The following is a 22,935-nucleotide window of genomic DNA, read 5'->3' on the forward strand; positions in this document are numbered from 1 at the left end:
GGTGACTGTTTGTGTGGAGTTTTCACATTCTCCCCATGTCTGGGTGGGTTTCCTCTGGCTTCCTCCCACAGTCCAAAGATGTGCAGACTGGGTGGATTACCTATAAGTAATGCAGGGTTATAGGGATATGGTGAGGGGATGAGTCTGGGTGGGATGCTTCTTCAGAGAGTCGGTGAAGACTTGATGGGCTGAATGGCCTTTTATCTCACAGTAAGGATTCTATGATTAGTATCAATGGAAAAAAGTGACATTTTTAGAATTCCTTGGCCCTTAAAATATCTGAAAGTGTATTATAATAGTGACAACATTGGAAATATTAATTAGCTGTAATGTAGGATACTCCGCAGCTAATTGGTGACCATGCTTCTAGGCCCTAGCAATCCAATAAGACCAGATCATTGTATTATGGTGGTGTTTGGTCATCAATAAAGATTTGTCAGGAGAGTGGGAGGAATTCCCAAGTTGCTCATAGTGCCGTGGCATTAATTATGCCCATTTGAGTGTGCCGGAATATCCTCAGTTCTACATCTCATCCAAATGATGGCATCTTCAACAATACAGTGATGATGTTCCCATGCATTTGCCGCCGTATTCTTCTAAATGGCATTTGTTGCAAATGTGGGATGTGTAATTAGAGGGTTTGGAAAGTTGTCATTGTCTCCTTTAAACAGTGCATACTTTAGTGACAATATTATGGTGTTTGAGAGGGAGGATGTTCAAGAGGATTGACAGACTGTTGATAATTCCATGACTGGATAGTGTTCAGTTTCTTGAGTACATTTGTAGCTGCACATAATCAGGTAAGTGGAGAAAATTCTGTTAAACTTCCAACTTGAGCCTTTGAGGTGGTAGAAAGGCCTTTGTGTCAGGCAGTGACCAGTGTGGTGTAGAATAACTATTCCCTGATCTTCTTGAGTAGTCACACATTTATGTGGCTGGTCCTGTCAGTTTTTGGACAGGGACGATCTCAGGATGTTGATTGTAGTGGATTTGAAATGGTAACACGTTGAACTTCATTGGGAGGTTGTGAAGCTTGATCTTATGTAAGACAGTCATCTGGCATTTACATTTTGCAAATATTACCTGTCATGTTTCAGCTCAAGGCTGCACGTCAAAAATGTAGTTTGAACCAAGAAATCCCCCCAGAATATAGAACCATTGCAGACTTAATGAGTGGATGCTGCTCAAAAAACTGCCTTCCTTTATGAGCATATCCTGAATGGCACCCAAAATAAATATTTACTTTAAGGATAACTGCCAGGTTTATTTATGGCTATGACTCTGCCACCTCTTACAGTTACACCATTTTCTTTGTTCTTGGTGTTTCAATCGTTTCAAGAAGTACACCATGGTTCCCTTGTTTACTGAGGTCCCAGAAATCCTGGTGGCCTTGTTGTTCTTTGATCAGCTTAAAATTCCACTTCTTAGGTACTAAAACAATTTCTGAAATCTTAAAGATGCACAAAGTAATGGCAGACACTATTAGCTGTCCTGTTCCAGAAGAGTCTTGACCACTATCTATTTCTGGAACGGATGACAGAAAGTGACATGGTGGCAAATGGATGGGCTCTGTCTCATTACTGGTGTGCTATAGCTTCTTAGGCAGCACCATGGCAGTACAAAGAAAACATATAATTAGATAATGCAAGGACTTCTTGAGGTACTATTTTAAACAGTGCCCAGTATGACTATTTATCCACCTGCTAACTACATAGAAGAGAAACATAGGGCCTCCTTGGACAGGTTCTGTCATTGAGTCATATAGCACGGAAACAGACCCTTCAGTGCAAATCCATGCCGACCAAGTTTCCCAAACTAAACTAGTCCCACTTACTTGCATTTGGCCAATATCCCTTTAAACCTTTCCTATTTTTAATGTTAAAAGTATACCAGCATTTACCTCTTCCTCTGGGAGTTCATTCCACAAACGAACCTACTGTGTGAAAAAGTTACCCCTGAGGTTCCCTTTAAATCTTTCTCCTGTCATCTTAAAAATATGCCCTTTACTTCTTGCCCCCTCTAGGAAAAAGACCTTTGCTATTTACCTTATCTATGCCCCGCATGATTTTATAAATTTCTATAATATCACCCTTTTAACCTTCTACGCTCCATTGAAAAATGTCACAGCCTATCCTAATAACTAAAACTCTCCAGTCCCACTAACATCCTGGTAAGTCTCTTCTGAACCCTTGATTACTTTACATGCCTGCCTATCCTGTTCCTGCTCTGGCCTATATATGACACCAGATACATTGCAATGTGTTTGACACATAATTGCCCTCAGAATGGCTTAGCTAGCAACTCAGGTCAAGGGCAGTTAGGGGATGGGTAACAGGGGCTGGCCTTGCCAATAATGCCCACATCCCATGAAATAAGAAGTAAAAAGCTCTAAAGAAAGTAAAAGAACATCATATTTAGGTTCAGCACCCATCAAGGCTGCTGCAATGCTCAATCTCATGGCTGATCTGTTCGTGGTCTCAACTCCACTTTCTTGATTGGTTGCCCAATACCCCTTGACTCCGTTGTCTCTCAAAAATCTTTCTAATTCCGCTTTGAAAAATTCAATTCCAGCTGCTACTGCAGTTTAAGTCATTTCCTGCTACTCAGTGATCCAATACATCCATATTTCTTTAAAGCTTGTCAAAACCTGGACGTTTGGAGGAACCGTCCAATTAACAACATTTTTTTTCAACAACACCCACCCTTGAAGTTCTAAAATATGTTTGAAATGCTGTTTCCTGAGGTTTGTCAGAGTTGGACAATCAAGCACTGTGCTTTCCAAGATAAGAGGACATAAATGGGTAGAATGCAAATGAGAACTGATTACTTTCTATGACCCCACTCTCTATTAGTAAAAGAGTTCTTTGAAAGGTGAAATTGGTATGAAAATGGGTTATCTTGCACTTGAAGTAAAGTGAGCAAATGGGTTGAGACTTAAATGCAGCACTTTGAGGGATTATTTATATTCAAGGTGTTTCATTGCATAATACTGCAAAGAAAATAGTACAAACTCAACTTGACAGTTGAATTTCTACCACAACGGGGATTAATTTGTTAATTGCATAAATGGTATTGATCTACCCACCCACCATTCTACAGTATCTTTACATCAGCTCACTGAGCAGGATACCCATTATTGAAAAACAAAAGTAGCCTTTCTGGAATTTCTCTTACGTTGCTTACAGAGCTCTCTTGTGAAAGAAAGTTGTCCTCCCTTCAACCTGGGAGCTGTTAAACTTTGTCTCCATTTCAGAAACTAAACAAGAGAAGTGTTTTTCTCAGAAGAAGGAATGCTGATTCAGTTATAATGTGCTGGATCCACGCTTAAAAGCACTAACCAAGAAATCCTGTTCTTTTGCAATTTTGTGTTTCATTTGCAAGAAATGAATCGCAAAATGAGTGCATCTACTGAATGCACCAAGACCTGGATGGATTGTCCCCATTCACCTAAAAAGTGGAAAAGTGGTCACATGCAAGTGTAATTTGGGGTGGCACAATGGCTCAATGGTTAGTACAGCTGCCTCACAGCACTAGGGCCCTAGGTTTGACTCTGGGCTCAGGCAACTGCCTATGTGTAGTTTGCATGTTGTCCCTATGTCTGCATAGTTTCCTCCCACAGTCCAAAGATCTGCAGGTTAGGTTGATTGGCTATGCTGAAATTGTCCATACTGTTCTGGAATGTGTAGGCTAGGTGGATTAGCCATGGTAAATATGGGTTTATGGAATATGGTGAGATGCTCTTTGGAGGGTCAATGGACCAAATGGTCTCCTCCTGCCCTGTAGGGATTCTATGATTTGCTGTCATCCTCTCCCATGGCCTGGCTTTAGGTGCAGAAAGTTTGGCTTGCTGAAAACACTCAAGCCACAAGGCCACAACTGGACCTCATCAGCATCTTCCCTGCATGTTTTAAATGTGATTCATGTGTCCATAGGCTGCTCGCTATTTTAAAAAGGAATATTTCGGCTATCTTCCTCGCCAGCCACACACTCAGGTTAGTGAGGAGGGGCAAGAGGATGAGATTATGGCTAGCATGGGGCAGGAGGAACTCATGGTGGTACAGTATAGCTAACTGGAGCTGTGAAGTTTAAAAGTATGTATTTATAATTTAGGTGGCAGCTTCCAACCAGTTCCTTTTCTGAGCTCTGGTTACAGCATTGAAAAACCTAAAAGCCTTTCTGGGAGAGGAAGGGCCAGGACTTGTTCGAGTTAGCCTCCAGGGTGTTTGAATATTATCTAGTTAATATGGTGTCAAATGTATTTCATACTCAGGAAATAACACCGTAAACTTGGTGGGGTTTTTTCTCCACCCCATATCGGCAAAGTGGACAAAGCAAGGTCCAATTTACCATCTTTCCTCCTTCTGAGAGGTTTATTGAATCTCCACTGTATAGCCGTGTGATTACTAAAACTGATTCCATGACAATGTTTAAAAGGGAATGAAGAAAACAGGTAAAGAAGAAAATTAAGGTGCAGGGGAAAGTACCATAGAGACTGTAGTAGATCAAGAAGGTGGTTCACCAGCAGTTCTCAAGAGCAGAATGGAATGAGCAATAAAGGCTGGCTTGGAATCTCATGAATGATTTCATTTTTAATTAAGTGCCTCTCACTCTTTGAGACAGAAATTGGACATTGTTTTGCCTGCTTTACATAGTGGATGCATCAAGGGTCTGTTTTGGAACTAATATCTTGCACCCATATTTTGTCTGAAAGATGCCCAAACAATAATAGCTCATAATATTTTTCAGGTGTCCATGCCAGCTTCTGAAAAGTTATCATTTACCTTCTACATGTCAATGGCTGGGTTAGGTCACTTTACGAAATTGCATAATTGGTGAAGCAAGAACTGAATTTTTCCCACTGAATCACAGAATCCCTACCGTGTGGAAATGGTCCAACAAGTCCACACTGCCCCTCAGAGCATCTCACCCAGAACTATCCCCCGATTACCTACCTAATCTACACATCACTGAACACTGTGGGCAATTTAGCATGGCCAAACTAGCCTGCACATCTTTGGACTGTGGGAGGAAACCAGAGCATCCGGAGGAAACCCACACAGGCACAGGGAGAAACTCCACACAGACAGTCACCCGAGGATGGAATTGAACCCAGCTCCCTGTTGCTGTGAGGCAGCAGAACTAACCACTGAGCCACTGTGCTGCCTCATTGTCCAGTGGCCAGTATGTTTTTAAAAAATGAATTGTAGAATTATTCTTTTTGTACCATGTACAGTCTTCCCCTAACTGCCACTCCCAGCCCCTTCTCACACCACCTCTTGGTGAAACAAGAAGCCCAAGATCCTAAGATGACTAAGCCATCTGTGGAGGAAACAATTCCCCCAAATAGTATTGATAAGACAGAAGTTGAAAGTAGGTTCAGCAGTTGATCACTGGTTTGGGAGAAGGGTTTGTGGCAGACCCAAAGATAGAAAGACCTTGGTCTCCCTGTATATGATTAGAGGAAATTTTGACTCATTCTGGGATCAGATGCTGTCTGTCAATACAAGAACAATGGTGGGAGATAATGTCATCATCAGAGCAATGCAATTCTCAACAAAATATATGTATTAAGTTCATAAGATTCATTGAATAATGCCAATGCATTTTGCCACAATACCTTGTTTCAGATGTATCTATCATTCTTTCCTAATGATTATTTGAGGATAGAATCCAGAATTTGACTAACAGTTTGTTGCTATTTTGATTGCCACAGTCCTTTGTTTATTTTTGCATTATTTGTCAGCCGCAGTTGAGATCATGTGTTCCCTGTCAAAGGCCTTCTGAGAGCACAATAGAAAGCTGACCATCATTCTCTAAGGTTATGCACGTTCTCTGAGTCAAAAAAGGATTGCAGCTCTTGTGATTCAGCAACACCCAAATTTACAACAATTTTGTAAGCAATCCATGAGTTTTGCCTTATCTGTGTTATTTCAATATTTAATAGACTCCTTGTTACAGTTCACAGTTGATGCACACTCAGTTTTCACTGTTGGCAGAGAATTCAGAGTTTTGTCTACAGTATGAAAACAGGCAATATTATGGATAAACCAGCAAAAGTAAATTCTTCCAGAAACTGTAGCCAATTTTGTAAAGAAAATTATAGAATTTTTATACTTAAATTTCCTTCTATGTGGGATGCTTACATCTTGTGTCCTCATTTAACTGACACACAGATTATACTTCTGAATCCAACCTTCTGCTCCAAATATTGGAAAACATTGATGTAGTAACCGAATACTACACCAATTTGTACCATAAAATGAAAGTATGTCATTTCAAACCAGCAGCTTCCCATCTGAGTTGGGGCATCAGGTGGATGTCGGAGATGTTTCCCTTTGGTAAGGGAGAGAGAGAACTAAATCCACTTCACACTTGCGTACCTTCCTTGGTTACCTAAATGATAACATTAACACCGACATAAAGGCAGTCAGCTTGCCTAGATGGTCAGTCATGTCACCAGAAGAGCGTCTGGGATACTAATATATTGTGACATTTCCAGGTAATGCATTTTATTTTATAGGCTGGACTTAGAACTCTACATGACATGGGACCGGAAATTCGTAGAGCAATTTCATGTGATCTACAGGAAGAGGATATTATTGAAGGGACTCAAGAAGAGGATGAGGATATATACAGAGTAAGTTAACATCCCTTCAGTAATTCCTGTTTTGTGTTCCCTCAAGAAACTTTCAGTTACATAGACTGTTGTAGTGAAAGAACATGGAAGTAATTTATCTACAGATGTATTAATAAAACACAGCAGTTAGCTTGGCATTAGCTTTGGTTATGCATTGATTTTACAAATTTTGTGCAATGGTCCTACATATGGTAGATCTGATCACATTAATACCACTGATAACTTCAATTGGTGGTATGGATGTGATGTAGTCCAGTCAAAATGAGAGCTGACATAATGTCCTGAAATCCATTATATAACATGACACAATGGCATCTCATGATGGCGCATGTTGTAGTCACCATTTATCATCACATGCTGGCATAAGCCTTAAAATGTTTGTCAGTTTTTGGTGTATACGTATGGAGAAAGCTGCTGGCTAGATACAATGGGTGTTATTGCATCCATTGAACTTGAATACCAGTGTGCATGTATTAGGATGTATGGTATACAGTATTACATGTTTGCGTATCCACAGTATTATTTTGAATATCAGAGAAAGACAGAATTTCAAATGGAGTGCAGCCGGTATATTCAGGCTAAGAAACCTAAGGTAGAAATTCCTCATGATTGGTAACCATGATACTGAACAATGAATAGGATCTGTACATGGTGGCCTGAGTGATACTGCCTGTTTTGTGACATCATCCTTGAAAAAATTCTAGCTGATTATGCTTTACTTAAGGAAGCAGTCTGTTTCTGTTATGAAGATTAGTGAAAGTTCAAATAATTTATTGCTCAGTATGCCACTGCTGTGAATGTCCGTGTAATAGTAATAAATAACTGTCTCATGAAGTTTCTGTTATTATATTTGTAACAGGAAATTTTAGAAAGAAGAGGCCATTTAGATCACACATTCTGCTTTTATTGATGTGTCCTTGTCAATAGGTTCCCTGATGTAATGTAAACTAGCATCCAAATTGTAAAATACCCTTTTAGTCTCCAACAAGAGTTTAATTGTCGAAAGCAATGAAAATTACTACTGTAAACACTGTGCGTCTTCCATGCACTGAACAGACCATTTGGCTTAATAAACATTGCAATCATTTCTACTTAAAGGATTCTTCAACGATTTTTAAAGATAAGGAATAAAAACCTACACTCCTTGTTGGAAAGTCCAGCAACCTAATTTAAAAGATGCAAGAGAGAGTCATAGAGTGATGATGGAGATAACGTAATAGAACAAAAATGATGTAACAACAATTTACTAACGTGTGGTTGTGAGTCTGTCAGTTCCACATGGGCCCATGACATAGCAATACGCAGAATGAAACCATTATTTATACACATCAAATACTGTTGGACAGTTAACTCAAATATAAGAATTGGGGGGTTTTCAATTAAAATTCTGCAACAAATAAAAAAGAAAAGTAAATTTAACTAAATATACTTGCTGATGTTCAGTTAGGTTTGATTAAGCATCATTCTGCATGAGAAAGAACCCGATACATGTTCACTCGAACTTCCATCGCTTGTGCATTATTCATCCCTTTTATAGTCGCAAATGTGTGTTACTGTTATTTTTGCTTTTTCTTCATTCATTTTCTGTCATTCATTCTGTCATACCACGAAGATACTTTCTGCATTACAACACCAAAACCTTCTATTAAGTGACCTACTGTTAATAATGAGATAGTCAATTATAATGCATGGTATTTGTATAGTGGCAGGCAGAATACTCAACATGCAGGTTGCCTTATCTTGTACTTTAAGCCAGTACTGCTATGTACACATTGAGATACTGGTCTGGAGCATCTCAAGCTCTGGGGATCTGGACACATACAAATTCCCTGAGACAGCTTGTTCCTTCTGCCTTAAAGCTCTTCTAATCCTGATTCATTGTAACGTTCCTTTATTTACTTCCTTGCATTGTGATTTACAAAGCACACTTATCCCTCTTTCAAGGGCACTGAGTATGCTATTGAGAGCCATTCTAACATTTATAACAGCTCCCTCACCCCTGTTCTGCGACAGTCTACCCCATCACTTCCCTGCCAACATCAGTTACTTATGCCTGGGTTCATCAGTGATTACCAGCTGCACACACCGTCTCCCTGGTGGTGTTGCAAATCAAGTTCAGTGAGGAAGAGGCCAGCAGCAGAAGGCACTGAGAACCCAGGGTCCCAGATCCCAAAAGCTCACCACTGCTCAGTTAAGTGCTTGGTTTGCTTTATATTTGGTGGGCTTTCCCAAAAAGGCAAATTATCCTGAGATACTGACTCCAGAATCCAAAAGAAGGTCAGAAATCTCAGTCTGTCTCACTCACGATTGTAGAACAGTAAGTCTTCAATCTGACCCAAACCCTTCATTAAACTGCAGAATTATTTTGTTGGGCTTGAAACAAAAGCTTTTGTTTTAAAGAAGTCATTATATAAGCGGAGGCAACTGCCTACCGATTTATCGCTGCATTGTTAATCCAGAGACCCAGGTGATGTTCTGGGGACTGAGGTTCGAATTGTGCCACAGCAAATTGTGGAATATGAATCCAATACAAATCCGGACATAAGAGTCTACTAATGACCATGGTCCATTGTCGATTGTCAGAAAAACCCATCTGGTTCAATGATCTCCTTTAGGGAGGGGAACTGCCATCCTTACATAGTCTGGCCTACATCCTATGAATGAATGAACAGGGTTTTTAAAAATATAACATACATAATAATATTAAAAGATTAAATATCATATTTATAATAATTCTTAATGAAACTCAATTTTAACTATTTTTATTTTGACATTTTTCAGAGAAGTGGTGGCCTGTTTGGCAACCATGTCAACCATGTCCCTGGAAAAGAACAAAACTTCGTCCAGCAAACAAATGTTACACAGCGGCCCCTGCAAGTTAAACGACCTTCAACTCCTCCAATAACTGATTCTGAAAAATCACTTCCTTTGTCCAACTTTGAGAATTCAATATCACATAACCAATTTAATCACAGTTTTTCAGGAAAGGTATCACCAAATTCCACTAATGCCAATCTCAATAATGCCAATGTGTCCAAAATTGCAAATGGAAAGCACCCCAGCTCCTTAAAACATAAGCAAAACTGCAACTCCCACACTTCGTACATTGAAAAACCAAAGAAGTCAAGCAGCAGAAGGTAAGAACTTTCAATTGCTTGGGCTATGGAGTAAGCAATGTCTTAAAAATTAAGATTTGTTCATTGTCAAAATGCAAGGTGAAATAATATTTGTTAAATAGGGAACTGATTAATTGAAATAAGAAAAGGATTAGATGTTTGCCTTAAAAAGTTTACATTCATCCTCTGTTTTAAATAAGCATGGCACATATGTCACAGTGAAAAAGGAATTTGCGTTTTTAGTTGAGAAAATGCTTTCCCTGATATATAAAATGTAAAAATATCAATATTAACTAATGAATGTGCCACATTATTAAATTATACACTAATCTAATGAGGCCATTATTTAATCTAAAGCACAAGTGTTCAGTTTTGCTATGCACTGACATGAGACATTTAAAAGATGACTGCAGTGAAATCAATTGAAAACAAAATCTTTAGTTAACAGAAAAAACATTATATGTAACTGGAATTTATTTATAACAGATCCTACCTTTTTTCTTAAGAATAAGTTGGAATAGAAACAAATAAAACCTTGTTTAGTAAACATTACCATAAAGTACTCCAAATATCCATGCTACAAAATTTGGCTTAGTTGTGCTAGTAATTTCAACACTTCATTAGACGCAAAACGCGTCAGCAGGGCTAGAGAGAGAAATTACAGGCTCATGTATTTCTCCTGCCACTAGACCCCTTGCCACCAAGTGGTCGCCTCACCCCAAAATTTTTCCTCCTTCAGGGAATTGGGAGCTGTTCTCACAATATTGTTATAGAGTCATAAAGTCATAGAGACACACAGTACAGAGTCATGCACCCTTTGGTCCAACCAGTCCATGCTGAATGTATTCCCAAACTAAACTAGTCTCACCTGCCTGCTCCTGGCCCATATCCTTCCCATCTTTTCTATTCATATATCCATCGAAATGTCTTTTACACGAATTAATTGTACCCATATCCACCACTTTTTCAGGAAGTTCATTCCGCATGCATAGCACCCATTGTGAAAAAAATTTGCCTCTTGTGTCTTTTTAAAATCTCTCTCCTCGCATCATGAAAATCTGTCCCCAGGTCTTGAAATTCCTGTTGAACTACTTTAGATGGGTTTGCCTATTGTCTTTTATACTCTGTTCCTCTACAGTGAGATTGTGATGAATCAAATTCAGAAAACATGCAATTCTGCTGGGAGAGATGGTGGAATCATACCAATGTCACTCAACTTGTAACCTAGAGGCCCAGACTAATGCTCTGGGAAGATGCGTTCAAATTCCACTAAATCTCTATCTGGTCAAATTTAAAGTCAATTGGTAAGACTGGAAATAAAAAAAAACATGAAACCAACTGTCAAAAACTCATTTGATTCACTAATATACTTTTGGGAAGGAAATCTGTCATTCTTACTTAGTCTGACTGACTCTGACTTTTAACTAGCCTCTAAAATGGCCTAGCTAGTCTTTCAAGATAACAAAGTGTGAAGCTGGATGAACACAGCAGGCCAAGCTGCATCTCAGGAGCACAAAAGCTGATGTTTCAGGCCTAGATCCTTCATCAGAGAGCTAGTCTTTCAGGTGTATCTCGCAGTCTAAAGAAAGGAATGAAACCAGACAGCACATCCCATCATTGATCTAGGCACCAGAAATGAAAACCCAGTTGTACTAATCCAGCTTGTTAATATCCGGGCTCCCTGCCAGAATGGGACAGCTGTCCCACCAGCTCGTAAAACAACAGCCTGCCATAGTCATACTCATGAATCATCATTTACAGGCAATGCCCCAGACATCCCACTCACCATCCCTGGGAATGTTCCGTCTCATCAGCTGGGCAGATCCAATCAGAGGTGGTGGCACAGTGGCCTGCAATCAGGAGGGATTTGTCCTGGGAGTCATCATCACTGATTCCTAACCCCATTAAAACATCAAATCTGACCTGAGAAAGGAAACCTTCTGCTAATTGCAAGATTTACTGGGGGGAGCCAAGGATATGGAATGTACTCTGGTTTAGGGACTTATGTCTCAGTGGCACCTCTATTGACTAAGCTGGCTTAGTCACAGAATAAAGCTGCCACACTGGGGCTGGACAAGGAAGAACTTGCACTCAAGAATGAACTGTGCCATAGCTAAGCTGTTCCTTTAAAACTACAACATGAAGAAAGGGAAATATTTTTGAAAGGTTTAATTATGTTTGATTGTATGACATTAAATCATACTGTATGACAGGATCTGTCTCACAAAAATACAGTCACAGAAAAGTAATAAAGACATTAATATTACAAAGCATTGGGCAGTGAGAGTTAGGATTCAAGATGATAATCTCACCAGAAATTGGCATCAGGTCATTGCTTACAGTAATAGAAATAGTGCTGTTTGTCCTTTCATACGTCACCCATTTGAATTCCACTAAAGATGATTATTTGGCTTTTCAGCAGGTGGTGTATTTTCTTGCAGTCCAGCTTAATGATCATTTGCCATGCTAATCAGTTATTACATCTGTAATTAAAATGTAAATCTGTAATTAAACCTGTAGTTGTTTGAAGAAGAGTTGGCATACCACTGCCATCACATTTACAGTTGGTAATCGTCTTGGCTGGCTGGTCTTGAAACACAGCAGGAATAGCAATTGATTTTGCTAGTGAGCAGGTTAGAACTTTGGGGATAGTTTCATTGCAACATTTTTAAAAGCATTTTCCACCACGATAGCTTCCTGCAAATCAATCATGTTATTCTAAACTTAGATCCTGGTTTCTTGTTTACTCCTTTTAGCTGCACAAGTTATTTTTGTGGAAATTGAGTTTTTCCCATACACAACAGTCCCTTTCACCACCGTTTCTATAATATTAACCAAATCATTAATTCATCAAATCTACGATGTCATTTTTGCAAGAATTTCAGTACAAACTGTTTACTTGCAATCCCAACTGAAGATGCAACTGTTAAAAATGTCATTATTAGGGTATTAGCCCCATGAAAGAGATTGAGGACTTCCATGAAATGCACATCAACCAAACCAAGGGTTAATGAAAGGCCAGTTGAATTTACCTCAATTTGAAATTTAAACTGGTAAAATGGTAATTTTGCTTTTGTAAATTCACCACCATTTCTAAGACTGAAATATTGCCAAGTAGAAGATTTATTGCCTGTGTTAAACACAAATTACGTCAGTTGGCTTAAAATGAGTTTGTGACTTATGCTTACCCTGGCAGCTTAATATACCCTAATTACTAGGTAGTTTCAACCATGAATATAGATTTGTGAGCATCAGCAATGACACCCTAACATTTGGTAGCCATTAATTATATTTCATTAAAGGTCAGTCTTGCACTTAATATCTCAACAGGTAGTAATACTTTGTTCGCCTAGAGAATCCATTTTTTTATAATACCAAATACAACATTTAGAAATGCATTGAGAGAGACTATGCATTTACAAACATGCATTTAACAAACGTTCATTTTGACATGTACAGTTGTCTCAGTTCATGGTACTTTTACTTAACTTTAGAATATGGAGGCTAGTGACAAGCCCAGTCATTATTGGAACTGGTGCCTTTCAGTTGAAAGACTAAACTGAGATCCTGTCACCTTTTCATTGGGTGTAGAAAAAGTCCTATGCACTCTCTGAAGATTGACATACGATCAGTTTCACAAATTATGCAGCTGCACACAAATTTCTAAAATTAATTTAACAAACAAGAAGAATGAATTTTCTGAAAACTTATTCACAAAGAAAATGAAAGGTAGTTTGGCTTACTAAACCGTTTTTGCAGAGAGTTGGCAGAAGTTTGATTGGCTGAATGGCCTCCCATTCAGCAATGTTTCGATGATGCCTTGACCCTATTTTGTCACAGAACTTAACCTTTTCAGAAGGAAAAGTTTGTTTCATTATTTTTCAGACAACATTTTTCAAAATGCAGCTACACATTAATAAGTATTATACCAACAGATGTTTTTAAAACTTGAAAGTGCAAATCTGAGTTTCAAATCCAAATTTACTCAAATTGAGTCATTTTTGTCTGTTTCAAAACATTCAGATTTCTCATTTCATATCATATCATATTATATTACTTTTGGGTGATGGACAATGTTGATGCACCATGAAGATATCATGACACAACCCTTCTCTGTGCTTGTTGTCACTTTGGCTGAGATGGTAGGGAAATGTCAATCCAATGTGTATACTAACTGAGAAATAGTATATAAAATCTCACCACTCCATGGCATGTTATTGGAGCACTGATTTGCTGAAGTGGTTTAAATATAAAATCACAATAAATAGTAGTAGGAATTAACACATTTGGGTCTTTGAATCTGCTCCACAATTCTCAGGAACCATAACTCCACCCTGCCCTTTCACCATGACATTGGTTTATTCTTCTACTAAATTAGGCAAGTTCTTGGGGCTTGCCTCTACTTTCTCCATTGTGAAATCATGGCATCACTAAGCCGCGATTAGCAACCCTGAGACAACAACAATGTTCATAAAGAGACAGAGGAAGATCAAAGACGGATGTAGTTGCATTGCAAGATTTTTTCACAGCATCAATGCTAAATCTGTTCCATTCTTTCACAATTTGATATGCATTTATTGTGGAAAAGATGGTATGTACTACTTTATACTGTTGAGGTAAATTGCCAGCAAACAACAACCTGGCCAAACATTGTCAAAATGTTTGCAATGTAACTTGTAACAGGAGGCCAGGTAGTCTAGAATACCAACTCACAACTAAAATATTTTGAGAGAATATTCTTAGCTGTCAGATTGATAACCTTGTTTAATAAAACTAGAAGTTGCTGTTGACCTGAATAGGGACCACATGCTCAACAGACTAACAATAACAGTTTTCAAGCAATAACTATGGATAGATTTCATAATTTTACAGTTTAATTTGAAAGATTAATGTTGCTTTTGTGAAAGAGCAATTTTGGAACTAGAAATGTATTGAAATATAATGTATTTTTTAACCTTATTTTTCTAACTACTTTCTGGACCAGAACACGGTATTATGAAACTAACATTAGGTATGTCCTTTAATATTGACATATATTTGAATTGTTCAAATAATAATACGTTTAATATATTATTTTGATGGTACAAAAACAAAAGAATTGTGAATTCTTGGAATTATAATGAAATGGAAAATGCTGGAAATACTCAGATCAGACAGCATCTTTAAAGCAAAGAACAGATCTAATGTTGCAACGTGATGGCTCTTCCTCTGTACTGATCTATATTTCCGGCATTTTATGTCTTTTTTAAATCTTAAAAGTTGTTTTGATTTGTTATAGTTTAAATATTGAAGCATTAATTTTGATACCTTCAGAAATATTATTGTTTTCCTAACGGTATTTTGTTAGAATCATAAAATGTTTTGATATTTTTAATTGCATTTGTATTTGTGAATTTCATTTATTAACAATAACTTCAAAATGCAGAATCTAATTTTTGAAAAAAAAACAAGCTTTATTTTAATGTGATAATGGGAACTGCAGATGCTGGAGAATCCAAGATAATAAAATGTGAGGCTGGATGAACACAGCAGGCCCAGCAGCATCTCAGGAGCACAAAAGCTGACGTTTCGGGCCTAGACCCTTCATCAGAGAGGGGGATGGGGTGAGGGTTCTGGAATAAATAGGGAGAGAGGGGGAGGCAGACCGAAGATGGAGAGAAAAGAAGATAGGTGGAGAGAGTATAGGTGGGGAGGTAGGGAGGGGATAGGTCAGTCCAGGGAAGACGGACAGGTGGCTGTGGTACCTGGTTTGCTTCAGGACATGGTCGGAGCAGTTTCAAGGCTGAAGAGATTACAAGAGAGTTGCAGTGGGACAGTGATTCCCTGAGATGGTCCGGAGGGAGGAGGGTAACTTCTTCAGGTTAGGCATCCCTGGAAGAGGCTTCACAGTGAGGTTAAAATTGTATCAGTGATAATGGGAACTGCAGATGCTGGAGAATCCAAGATAATAAAATGTGAGGCTGGATGAACACAGCAGGCCCAGCAGCATCTCAGGAGCACAGAAGCTGACGTTTCGGGCCTAGACCCTTCATCAGAGAGGGGGATGGGGTGAGGGTTCTGGAATAAATAGGGAGAGAGGGGGAGGCGGACTGAAGATGGAGAGAAAAGAAGATAGGTGGAGAGGAGAGTATAGGTGGGGAGGTAGGGAGGGGATAGGTCAGTCCAGGGAAGACGGACAGGTGGCTGTGGTACCTGGTTTGCTTCAGGACATGGTCGAGCAGTTTCAAGGCTGAAGAGATTACAAGAGAGTTGCAGTGGGAGAGTGATTCCCTGTGGTTGGTCCGGAGGGTAACTTCTTCAGGTTAGGCATCCCTGGAAGAGGCTTCACAGTGAGGTTAAAATTGTATCAGTAATGGGAACTGCAGATGCTGGAGAATCCAAGATAATAAAATGTGAGGCTGGATGAACACAGCAGGCCCAGCAGCATCTCAGGAGCACAAAAGCTGCTTTATTTTAATGTCGTGTTTTAATTTACCATAGATTTGATTCAGGTGATGGTTTTGTGCCTACCGTTTCTCAAGAGGAGCCAAAGCCAGATGACTGGTTTGAGGATGAGCATTATTCAGGAGATCAGGAATATTTTAGTGGGGAGGAGTATTATGAAGGAGACAGCATGCAGTCAGTGGATAGGTAAGATAACTGCATCATGACTTGTTCATTAATTTTCAATATTTGCTGCAGGTACCTTCTCCATGCTATATCATTTGTGAAAATAAAATTAAGGGAAGTGTAACTCAATAAATTTAACAGATTCTTTCAGAATAAAAGATTTATAATATTTCCATTTCACAAATTTTTGTAATAGAGGAAGAAATGGTCTGTCATCTTTGGGTCCAATGGTGGCCTAAGTGCAACAAGTCAGCAAGAGCTGCCAACATTCACTCTGTACAATTATTGCGCTGACTTTGTTTTTTGTTTTGTAATCATTTGCACATTTTAATATATGCATTAAGCCAATTAATTCTGTTAGTGTTAGCCCTAACAGTCATTGATAGATCTACCTAGTGGTGCATAATCAAGACGACAAGAAAGTGTAAGTTGTAATTCAAATATATAGTCTGATAATAGCCGTATACTGTCTGAAAAATGTTTTATTATGCTCCTTTTCTTCCAATTTTCTTTATGGAATGAAGGCAAATACATAGTGACTATCTGAATCAAATTCGAAGTAATGACCTGGATTTTGAAAGACCAAAGGGTTACCATCACCCCTGTGGTTACTATGAGGAAGATGAGCCGAGCAGTTATGCTGGATACCGGCGCTCACCTAAGCGACGATTGCTTCCACCAACACCCATAGGTGAATCGTTTCTTAGACCTGTTCAATAACATCTTTGGAAATGTTTTGTTCATTTTAATGTTTACAAAGGCACATTCTATTTATTGACATATTGATATATAATCTGACAAAACAGTACAGAAAAATACTATTTGAAGTTTTCAAATGTAAGTTTACTTTATGGGAGCTCTTGGCACAAATTTATTGAAATTTTACTATTGTTATGAACATTGTAAAGTCATAGGACTTGCCAGAAATTTCAGAGAAAGACAAGGTTTGTCTTTCACCGGTTAATAAAAGTAGTGGAATCCAATTGATTGCAAATGCAATGAACTGGGGAAACAAACATGTATTTCTGTACAACGCAAAGAATAGCTGGTGGATGCTTAGAGGCTGTTTCATTTTCCACACATCATGTATAGTTACAAACCAGTAAGAGGGCTTTTCTCTTTGAATTGCTCAAAATATACATTCAGGAGGTTTTTGAAGTTGATCAAGTTTTAGATTCAATTAACCATGTCATTATTATCACCTTTTTCATAAATGTAAAGTGGCATATTGCACACGTAAAGCCACCACTGATGGGTCTGCCTCTACTTATGTCTGGTATTTGCATTCAGTTTGGAGAATAAAATATTCTTCTGCAAGAACAGAAGACTTACTCTCAACTGAATTATTCTCACAATTCCAAGAACTGGCATTATCCCAGTTTTTAAACAGATTTGTATCAGTACAAACAGTACTTATGTAGTTACGGAGTTCAATCCGGGCAAATGCGAGGTGATGCATTTTGGACGATCAAATTCAAGGGCGAACTATACAGTAAATGGAAAAGCCCTAGGGAAAATTGATGAACAGCGAGCTGGGTGTTCAAGTCCATTGTTCCCTGAAGGTGGCAACGCAGGTCAATAGGGTGGTCAAGAAGGCATATGGCATGCTTTCCTTCATTGGACGGGGTATTGAGTACAAGAGTTGGCAGGTCATGTTGCAGTTGTATAGGACTTCGGTTCGGCCACATTTGGAGTACTGTGTACAGTTCTGGTTGCAACATTACCAAAAGGATGTGGATGCTTTGGAGAGGGTGCAGAGGAGGTTCACCAGGATGTTGCCTGGTGTGGAGGGTGCTAGATATGAAGAGAGGTTAAATAGATTAGGATTATTTTCATTAGAAAGACGGAGATTGAGGGGGGACCTGATTGAGGTCTACAAAATCATGAAGGGTATAGACAGGGTGGATAGCAAGAAGCTTTTTCCCAGAGTGGGGGACTCAATTACTAGGGGTCATGAATTCAAAGCGAGAGGAGGAAAGTGTAAGGGAGATATGCGTGGAAAGTTCTTTACGCAGTGGGTGGTGGGTGCCTGGAACGCGTTGCCAGCGGAGGTGGTAGACGCAGACACGTTGCGTCTTTTAAGATATATTTGGATGGGCAGGGAGCAAATGGACACAGACTGTTAGAAAATAGATGACAGGTTAGACAGAGGATCTTGATCGGCGCATGCTTGGAGGGCCGAAGGGCCTGTTCCTGTGCTGTAATTTTCTTTGTTCTTTTCTTTGTTCTTTGTACTAACAGCATTGTGTGCAGGGTCTTGGACTGTACGTGCTATGCTTTACATGAGCAAAAAGTGAAGGATGGAATCCGATACAGGTGTAATGAAGACAAGTTATTTTCAAGAACATTCTGTAAAAGCAAGCGACAAACTACTTCAGTAAAGAATTCCTGTGGACAGGGTGTCAGCTGTTTGAAGTTTAATGGCTGACACAGACAGTCCCCATTTTTAGTAAGAAACTGACCTGTGCTGTCATTTGCAGTTACAAGTTATGCCAGTTATGCAACATACATTGGTTCAACCTGTCCTACTAAATTTACAATTCTTTCGTCTTTTGTGTCATATAGACTTTAAAATTGGTTCCTACACACCAAGATCTAGATCATTTATGTACATCAGGAAAAGCAAGAGTCCCAAAAGTGATACCTAGGAAATTCCATGACAAATCTTCTTCCAACCAAAAAAACTATTAAATCATTACTGTCGAACATTTAGACAATTTTGTATCTTCATTGCTACTGTCCCTTTGATTACATAACTTGTAACTTTCTTCAGAAGTCTACCTGTATGTGCCATTAACAGTAATCCAGAAATGGTTACTTTTAAGAGTTCCTGTTTGCTGGTTTTTTATCTAGCTCCCCAAATTCAGATTGCAGAATCACATCCCTCTTCCTACCTGTATCGTTAGTACCAATGTGGACCAGAACCTCTTGACTGTCTGCCCTCTCCCAGAAGAATGTGCTACAACTGTGACGTCCTGTGACGTCCCTGATCCTAGGACCAAGGAGGTAATAAACCATTTGGTCTGTTTCTGTGCTGTATGACTCTATTACTATAAGAGTCACATTGAAGGTCACAGAAGCACCGGTCTGTTGCCCTGACTGTTCCTCCTCTACTGTACAGCTGGGCCAACTGTGGTGCCATGGATTTGGCTTTTACTGCACTCTTCCAACTGTGCATCCCTCTCACAGATATCCAGAATGGAAAGCCAATCAGTGAGCTGTACCCTGGGGCTCCCTCACTACCTGTCTGATTCTCTTAGATCACCTGGCGATCACCCCCTTCCCTGCCTACCTGATTGCCCCTAATTTGCAGTGTAACTAACCCTCTGGATGTGCTAGCCACCCAGTTCTCTGCCTCATGGATGTACTTTAGTGACTCCTGCTGCTGCTTAATCTCTACAACCCAGAAATCAAGCTTGTGCATTGCAAACTTAGTCTTAAAATTGTGCTGGTCTCCTAATGGCCCATATGCATTTGTCAACCTCTGTTCACCTGGCATTTTCTTATTCCTTGGATAATATTTCTTCTCTGGGCAAGTGCTATGCCCACAGGTAGTGCCATGCAATGGTCACTCTTGCTAGTCCATTTCTGTGGACCTCTGAGGGTGTCATTTTATACTGTGTTCCAGTGATGAATTCACATCTTCTTTATGAATTGCTGACAGTGGAGGTGCAGCTGCTGTAGTTGTTCATATATTTGTCAGTAGTTGCAACAATATACATTCACAGTATTTGATCGAACTGACAGTCCCAAATTGCCACATGGTTGAGAGCTTTGAAAATTTTTACTCTGATGGACTGTCCAATGCTCAGCTTTGACAAGGGCTTGGTAGTTTAAAAAATGAAGTCCACTTTGTCATTTCATTTTGGTTTTGCCGCTCAACATTGTTATTACCTCTGGCTTCAGTTTTGTTTTAATTTGCTTTTGCAAGAGTAATTTGGTTGTATCCCAACATTACTCTTTGGACTAGGCTCTATCCTTCTCCCTGACAACTGACTGAGACCAAGCCAATCTGTTAGCAACTTTAGTGTCATATTTGTGCCTGACATGAGCTTTCATCCAAGCATTTGTTCTATCACTATGACTACCTATTTTCACCTCCAAAATATTGCTATCATAGCTTATACCTGCTGCTGTAATCTTCACTCATGCCTTAGTTATCTGATGACTTCATAATTCTAAGCAGTCCTTGCTGCTTTCCCACATTCCCACCCTTTGTAAACTTAAATCATATCAAGTCTCATTTCTCTATCATCCCTGTACTTACTGACCTACATTGACATCTGATCGAGCAATGCCTTGTTATTGAAATTCTTCTCTTTCTTTTCACATTTCCACATGGCCTTGCCTCTCACCACCTCTGCAATGTCCTCCATGATTATTATACTATTCTAATTCTGAACTCTTAAACATCCCTGGTTTTAATTGCTCTTCCGTTGGTGGTCTTGCATTCAGCTGCCTAGGCCCCAACTTCTGTAATTCCCTATCTACATCTTTCTAACTTGCTTTCTTCCTTCAAAATGGTCCTTAAAACTTACCATCTGATTAAGCTTTCAGTCATGTGTTCTGATTTCCTTACTTAGCTTGCTGTCATTGATTTCTACAATGCTCTGATGAAGAACTTTGACATATCTTATTGTGTTAAATGTGCTATGGAAATACAAGTTTTGGTGTATTTACTCATGTTATAATGAACTTGTTTTCACAGCAAATCAAAGGCCGTCTTTCAATTTTGAGTGTCTACGCAGACAAAATAGTCAGGATGATGTCTCACTATCGCCTATATTCCAACAGCGTACGGCTCTTCCGCTACATTTAATGCAACACCAGGTAAATACCTTGAATCCAACGCATCTGTTGATTCTTCATCTGATATGAAAATGACCATAAACTGCTTCACCAAATGAAATTTCTCAAATGACTAAGATGATGATAAATGCAATTGTAAGATTGCTGCCAATAATAGAGTTTTTTCCAGGACTATTTTCCATAATACGATAAGACCATAAGACATGGGCCGAATGGCCTTACTTCCACTCCTATCAAGTCCACTCCACCATTTAAATCATGGCTGATAGGCATTTCAACTCCACTTCCCTGCACTCTCCCCGTAGCCCTTGTTTCCTTGTGACATGAAGAACTTTTTTTTAGAACATTAGAACATTGCAGCACAGTACAGGCCCTTCGGCCCTCGATGTTGTGCCGACCTGTCATACCGATCTGAAGCCCATCTAACCTACACTATTCCATGTACGTCCATATGCTTATCCAATGACGCTTTAAATGTACCCAAAGATGGCGAATCTACTACCGTTGCAGCAAAGCGTTCCATTCTCTTACTACTCTCTGAGGAAAGAAACTACCTCTGACATCTGTCCTATATCTTTCACCCCTCAATTTAAAGCTACGCCCCCTCGTGCTCGCCGTCACCATCCTAGGAAAAAGGCTCTCCCTATCCACCCTATCTAACCCTCTGATTATTTTATATGTTTCAATTAAGTCACCTCTCAACCTTCTTCTCTCTAATGAAAACAGCCTCAAGTCCCTCAGCCTTTCCTCGTAACACCTTCCCTCCATACCAGGCAACATCCTAGTAAATCTCCTCTGCACCCTTTCCAAAGCTTCCACATCCTTCTGATAATGCGGTGACCAGAACTGTACACAATACTCCAAGTGCGGCCGCACCAGAGTTTTGTACAGCTTCACCATAACCTCTTGGTTCTGGAACTCGATCCCTCTATTAATAAAAGCTAAAACACTGTATGCTTTCTTAACAGCACTGTCAACCTGGGTGGCAACTTTCAAGGATCTGTGTACATGGACACCGAGATCTCTCTGCTCATCAACACTACCAAGAATCTTACCATTAGCCCTGTTCTTTGCCTTCCGGTTACTCCTACCAAAGTGCATCACCTCACACTTGTCTGCATTAAACTCCATTTTCCACCTCTCAGAAACTGACCCATCTATAGTACTCGAACTATAGTGTTCCCAGTCAATATTTGGAAAGTTGAAGTCCCCCATGACAACTACCCTGTCTCTCTCACTCCTATCGAGAATCATCTTTGCTATCCTTTTCTCTACATCTCTGGAACTATTCAGAGGCCTATAGAAAACTCCCAACAGGGGGACCTCTCCTTTCCTGTTTCTAACCTCAGCCCATACTACCTCAGTTGATGAGTCCCCAAACATCCTTTCTGCAACTGTAAAACTGTCCTTGACTAACAATGCCACACCTCCGCCCTTTTTACCATCTTCTCTGTTCTTACTGAAACATCTAAATCCCGGAACCTGCAACAACCATCCCTGTCCCTGCTCTATCCATGTCTCCGAAATGGCCACAATATCGAAGTCCCAGATACCAACCCATGCTGCAAGTTCACCCACCTTATTCCGGACGCTCCTAGCGTTGAAGTAGACACACTTCAAACCAACTTCTTGCTTGCCAGTGCCATCTTGCTTCCCTGAAACTTTATTTCGGTCCACCCTACTCTCAACCTTTTCTATAGTCGAACTACAATTTTGGTGCCCATCCCCCTGCTGAATTAGTTTAAACCCACCCTAATAGCCTTA

General features: G+C 39.5%; 1 protein-coding gene across 3 annotated transcripts in view; it reads left to right on the plus strand.

The window, feature by feature from the left end:
* The window catches only part of LOC125460565 (voltage-dependent L-type calcium channel subunit alpha-1D-like), a 556,326-nt gene that overhangs the window by 507,553 nt on the left and 25,838 nt on the right, over positions 1 to 22,935 (plus strand). For all 3 annotated transcript variants that reach the window (XM_059649877.1, XM_059649878.1, XM_059649879.1), the window contains 6 exons: positions 6,521 to 6,637; positions 9,419 to 9,774; positions 14,738 to 14,764; positions 16,234 to 16,383; positions 16,887 to 17,053; positions 21,071 to 21,192. In XM_059649877.1, the coding sequence (XP_059505860.1) occupies positions 6,521 to 6,637; positions 9,419 to 9,774; positions 14,738 to 14,764; positions 16,234 to 16,383; positions 16,887 to 17,053; positions 21,071 to 21,192 (939 nt within the window). The remainder of the gene's footprint in view (positions 1 to 6,520; positions 6,638 to 9,418; positions 9,775 to 14,737; positions 14,765 to 16,233; positions 16,384 to 16,886; positions 17,054 to 21,070; positions 21,193 to 22,935) is intronic.

Source organism: Stegostoma tigrinum, chromosome 11 (genome assembly GCF_030684315.1).
Source record: "Stegostoma tigrinum isolate sSteTig4 chromosome 11, sSteTig4.hap1, whole genome shotgun sequence".
NCBI lineage: Eukaryota > Metazoa > Chordata > Chondrichthyes > Orectolobiformes > Stegostomatidae > Stegostoma > Stegostoma tigrinum.